Raw genomic sequence first — 6,000 nt, 5'->3', positions numbered from 1 at the left:
GATTATTATAACAGTGTAGAACTTGCAAAGAAGTTACTTGAAAAGAAAATTTGAGTTTGTGGAATGACATGGCAAAATAGAGGATTTCTGGAAAATTAAAGCTCACAAAAGTCAATGTTTTAGAAGCTTGTCATCTATGGAAAGGTGACAAGTGGCCAGTGATAAGCCAAGTAATCTGAATTAGTGCTGCCGGCGCCAAGTGTATAAATTTGTACAAGATGTGAGGATGGCAAAGTGCTAACATGGGGCTAGTTGTTAGTGCTCCTTTTATCTTTTTTGAATATGAAATTGGGAAGATCTTAGCTGTAAGTCAGTTAGTTTTAGTGATGTACAAATCAGTGAAGTTGGCCATACATAAATATAACATTTCTGAACCTCATTCCATGTTGATTAAGTATGATGTGGAGTCATTTAAAATATTATGGAGGATTTATATTAATGCATGGTTTTGCAGTGATATGTACCACTAAATCTCTCTTGAACTTCCAGTTGCAGCAAGTGGTTTAAAACTCACAAGCTTTCAGTCAAGTACTCCTTGGCAACTGTCAAGTAGTGACTGTCTTTTGGTTGCCGCTAACATCCTTTACTGCTGCACTGCCTTACATGATGTCACTGGTGCTCACTCCAGCACCATATGGGGTAATGTTTGCATTGCGCCCCTGCTGCACCTGCTTCAGCTTTCTGATGGCTGTGTTACAATCCTTGCTCAACGGTAGGCTACCACCTTTCCTGAGGGTGTTTTCACAAACTTTTATCTATCACTTCTTTAATTATACTATCCCAGAAAACACTAGTCCATGTAATAAAAGATGTCACTTTGAATGCAGTATGATGTGAATACTCTAGAGCATGCTCCACTATCACTGATTTCTTATGACATGACAGGGGAAAGCATCTCTCATGTTCTGTCTGACAGAAAACTGTCAATGCTCACACAGTATTTTATATACTCCTGGCATTCTGAGGCCTACATCACTTTTACAGGTCTCGTGAGTTGTCAAATTTTTGTTGGAGGCCTGTAGACTGAATCTGTTTCATACCCCTTTAAGAAGTGGCTAATATTTCTGATTAATGAGCCACAGAACAGAAAAAACATAAGCTTCATTGAGTTTTATTCAGGGTTCTTCTGCTCCTGTGTTTTCAGGAAGGTGGTTTGTGAAATCTGGTAACTAGTGTATCTGTTTTCCTTGAATACTTTCTGTATGTGGCTCAGTTCCTTCAGCAGGTTTTCAGCATCTGAGACACCTTCAGCACAATGCACTAAGATCCTCAGAACAGAATATTTTTGTGACAGATAGTGATAGCTGTTAATGTGCAGGTATCTGCAGTATGTGTGGGTAGGTTTCCAGTAAACACTGTGGCTGACACACAAATTGCTTTATGGCAGATGAGGACATCAAGGAAGTGCAAGGCGCTACCAGTCTCTACCTCCATTGTGAATTTGATGGTGTCATGGATATTGTTGATGTGGTCCAAGAATTCCCCAAGCTTTATACATTCATGAGACCAGATGATGAATGTATTGTCAATGTAATGATAAAAGCAACTAGGATTTGCAGTAGCCACAGCCAGTGAAAAGCATTTGTCTGATTAAAACATTCTATATTCTCCATCATACAAAATCAGATGGACGGCCTCACATTGGGAAGTCCATTAGCTCTAGTTATACCCAACTTGTTTATGGAGAACATCATGCTGGACATGCCTCCTGCAAAGTCTGTTTGCTTTTATCATTACATCAATGACACTTTCATCATCTGGTCTCATTGATGTGAAAAAACTGGGGTAATTCTTGGATCACATCAACAATATCCATGACAATATAAAGTTCACAATTGAGGTGGAGACCTATAGTGCCTTGCTGTTCCTTGATGTCCTCATCTGCTGTAAGGCAATGTGTGTCTCAGTCACAGTGTTTACTGGAAATCCACCCACACACATCGGGATCTGCAAGCTAACAGCTATCACGATCTGTCACAGAAATGTTTTGTTCTGAGGACCTTGGTGCATCAATAGAAAGCTCTCTCATACACTGGAAGGTTGCCAAAGGAACTGAGTCACTTACAGAAAGTATTCAAGGAAAACGGCTACAACAATCGCCAGATTTCAAAAGCCATCTTCCTGGAAACATAGAAGCAGAAGGGCCACGAGAAAAAATATAAGCTCGTGTTTTTTCCATTCTATGGCTCAATAATGGGAAAGATCATCCATTTCCTAAAGAGGCATGAAATAGATTCGGTCATCAGGGCTCCAACAAAAGTTTCACAACTCATCAGTCCTTTGAAAGATGGTATAGGTGTTTGAATGCCAGTAGTACATAAAATACTGTGTGGGTGTGGATATTTTTATGTTGGACAGTCTGTGCATACTAATGAACAGTGCTGAGTAGAACACAAGATACTTTCACTTTTGTTACCCTGAGGGATCAGTGGTAGCAGAGCATGCTCTGGAACACAGACATCACATTTCATTCAAAAAGACATCACTTATTACACAGATGTGTTGTTTCTGGGATATCATAATTAAAAAAGCAATAGAGATAAAAATTTGTAACAACACTCTCAATGAAATTGATGGCCTATAGTTAAGCAAGCCTGGGGACCCTACCATCAGAAAATTGAAATGGGTGCTGTGGGTGTGCAATGAAAGTATTACACTATATGGCAGTGGAGCAAACACCAGTGACATCAAAGAAGGAAGCACTGCTGTATAAGTATGATGGCAGCACCCAAAAGATAGTCACCACTTGACAATGGCAGAGGAGTACTTGGCCCAAGAGCTTGATGATTTTACACCATTTGATGTTATTGTGAGGTCAAGAGAATTTTATCATAATGGTTAATTGTTTATCAGATCACTGTTGATGTTAACCTACAGCTCTATCACAATTACAGTAAGCTGTGATCAGCAAGCCCGACCTCATGCACTTGCATGGCAGGTCTTAATTTTTTGTGGAGATAAAGTTGCCTATTTTCCCAGGTTGCAAACACATGTTTTTTATTTTTCCTAAATCAGTTATGGTGAATGATGAGATATTACTGTTGAGGAGGACATGGTTGATTTGTCATTACCAGAAGGATGTTGAGCTAATCTTCCTCAATACTTTATTAAATTGTACGCAGCTCATGTCACCCACATAAAACAAATGTCAGTTTCTAATCCGCAATTATCCTATACCAGTATCATAGAACCAATATTGATTAAGAAGTGAAACTTTTTGCTCTCCACTCAGTCCTCTTGTTACAGGCTCATAACAGTTATCCACACTGCCTGTAGTTAATAGCTGTGATGTATGGGAACATTTCCTATTGTAAAGATTCAATTCAGTAATGACATTCAATATAGTAGTAAGAAAGATTTGTTAGGAGAGGTATACTTAATGTAAACATGTATTTAGAGGACTATACCATGACATGAAAGAATCCAGTTAGAGAACTATACCATGATAAATCAGAAAACTTAGACAGGCTGCAAATGACACTTTCTTAAAAGGGTACTTTTTCTAACTGTTGCTAATTAACTTTGTCTAATTATCAGAAATTGTTATTCACTTAGCAAATAAGATGGATAAATGGTACAAACTTGGATCCTCTTTGCAACTATTATTGAGAAATATTTCAAACAGTTGATTATACACTTTTTAGGGAGCTTCTGTGCAACGTATTTCTATCAGTGGAAGCAAAAGTTTCAGCATGGCATACTCCTATTTTTGTGAGAATGTTTTATAGCTGTGTTATCCTAAGAATTCTGTATCAAATGAGCAGCAGCAGGAGGCCACTTTTGTAATCATAATGGGGATGTGCCAGTTTCTACCCTTTGTATAGGTTTTTTTTTTCTGTGGTTGTGCAGTACGACAGAAGTCAAATGATTGGATGTAGATGTAGATATGAAGTGAATTGAATACCTCAGAATGGCAGTAGGGAAGGTGAATGGTAGACTTCATTTTAATTGAAGAATTTTGGCAAAGTGTCATCCATAAAGGAGATGGTGTATAGAATGCTAGTGCTATTCATTCATTCAAATATTTGGCATCCCCATCAGGTTGGATTAAAGGAAGACATGAAGCAGTTCAAAGTGGGCAGTTGGATTTGTTACCAGTAGATTCAATCTGCAATTTGTCCCATGGGTAGATGCTTGATAAGAAATAGTAAGATACAGCTAAACAAGGACAAGGATCTATTACAGCCACAATAGAGAGATTTAATAACAAAGGAAAACTCTTCTCAATAAAATATAATACAACTTCTCTGACACTAACAGGCACACACCTGGAACACTCAGTGAATAAACATTGTGGGGCATGAAGACCATGCCACAGATAGTCCCTAATGACAGAGGTTGAGTGCTCAACATAGCTGGTTGACAGGTATGTCTCAGGATATCACTGGAAAGTTATAAGTGCTGCTGTGGGGGCTTCTAATCAGGCCCTGACTGATTAGCTGCTTAGAGCTTGTGTGTGAATTGGCCCAGAACCCTGGTGTGGTGAACCGTCAAATCGTGTTGGCTTGCACTGTCCTGTATAGATGGGACATGGAGGAAATCATGCCAATCCAGTTCTGCACACAACCCAGTTGAGGAAATAGGTCCCTGACGTGGAGGACCTCTGGTGGTGCTCGTCCTGCTGTCTGTCATCCTTTATGTGATCAGTTCAATGCAGTGAGGCAATACCTTGTACCTATGCAAGCCCATGATGGTTCAGTGTCTGAGGGGTTGCTGATCCCTTTAGGTGAATGAGGGGTACATGGCACCATCAGCACACAAGTGTTATGAAGATGCTTTATGAATTTAAATGTGAATCCCTTGAGGAAAGATAATGCTCTTTCTGCAAGGCATTATTCCTGAAATTTAGAGAACCAACAATTTGAGGCTGACTACATAATGAATCTACTGCTACCAACATGCATTTCACATAAGGATCATGAAGATAAGATGTAAGAAATTAGGGCCTGTATGGAGGCTTTTAGATATTCACTTCTTCATTGCTCCATTTGCAAGTCAAACAGGAGAGGAAGTGATTAATAGTGGCACAAAGTATCCTCTGCTGTGCACTATATGGTGGTCTGCAGCGTATGTATGTTGATTTGTTATTAGTAGTCAACCTGCTTAGCTGAGTGGCAATGTGTTTGCCTGCCACGCAGTGGGCCCAGGTTCGATTTCCGGCCGTGTTGTGTCACCATCACCACCACCACTACCACCACCACCACTGACATGCAAGCCACCCAACGTTGCGTCACCTGAAATAAGACTTGCAACCCGGGGCTGAACTTTCCTGGATGGGGCCTCCCAGGCAACGAGGCTACAATGTCATAATTTTTTTTTTTTTTAAGTGTTCATTCATAGTTAGCATTAGAGTATTTTAAAAATGTTTATTATGGCATTTAGACATGGTGTTGAAACTGAAATAAAACTTGGATGTAAATTTTAGTCCATAACATAAAACAACTATTTCTTTAGGCAACATTTGATGTTGCAGGCTACACATGACACTGTTAAACATTTGGTATGTGCAGTGGCTGTGGGTGTTTATTATTGGTATGATGAAATTGGTTATAAAATAAACAGAGTTGCAAAAGACCCAACTACTAATATGAACAACCCCATTCACCAGTAGTGTTAAAAAGTATAAATAGCTCCATTTTCAACTAACTGTTACGGAAGAGGACCAGAGAAAATTGACATTTTTACAGCATGTTTGTTTAACAAATACTCTGTTGAGAAATAGACTCCAATGTGGACACAGTTATGAGACAATGTTCTTCATACTTATAGATGTGTGACAGACTCTGAGGTAATCTCAAGTACGCAATACTACAAAGACCACTGCATATTAAGGTACCTCAAATTGTACATAAAAAATGATAAGTGACATCATTACATAAAAATCTTTTTTGAGCCAGGAACATAAACTGAGCAGTGTTGAGTCAGTTTAATTCTGTTTTAAGTATCTGTTATCTCTGAGGCATCATTCTTGAGACACCTTTTATATTTCAATTTCAGTTG

The 6,000-nt window shown here is 39.0% G+C and overlaps 1 protein-coding gene across 1 annotated transcript in view; it reads left to right on the top strand.

Annotated features, from left to right (window-relative positions):
- Positions 1-242: 242 nt before the first annotated feature.
- The window catches only part of LOC126471258 (unconventional myosin-Va-like), a 37,040-nt gene continuing 31,282 nt past the window's right edge, over positions 243-6,000 (top strand). Inside the window, exon 1 of the mRNA XM_050099377.1 lies at positions 243-305. Coding sequence (XP_049955334.1) covers positions 243-305 — 63 coding nt within the window. The remainder of the gene's footprint in view (positions 306-6,000) is intronic.

The sequence above is a fragment of the Schistocerca serialis genome, chromosome 3 (assembly GCF_023864345.2).
Source record: "Schistocerca serialis cubense isolate TAMUIC-IGC-003099 chromosome 3, iqSchSeri2.2, whole genome shotgun sequence".
Lineage (NCBI taxonomy): Eukaryota > Metazoa > Arthropoda > Insecta > Orthoptera > Acrididae > Schistocerca > Schistocerca serialis.
Note: the sequence above shows the minus strand (reverse complement) of the source record. Positions and strands in the feature narration are given on the sequence as shown.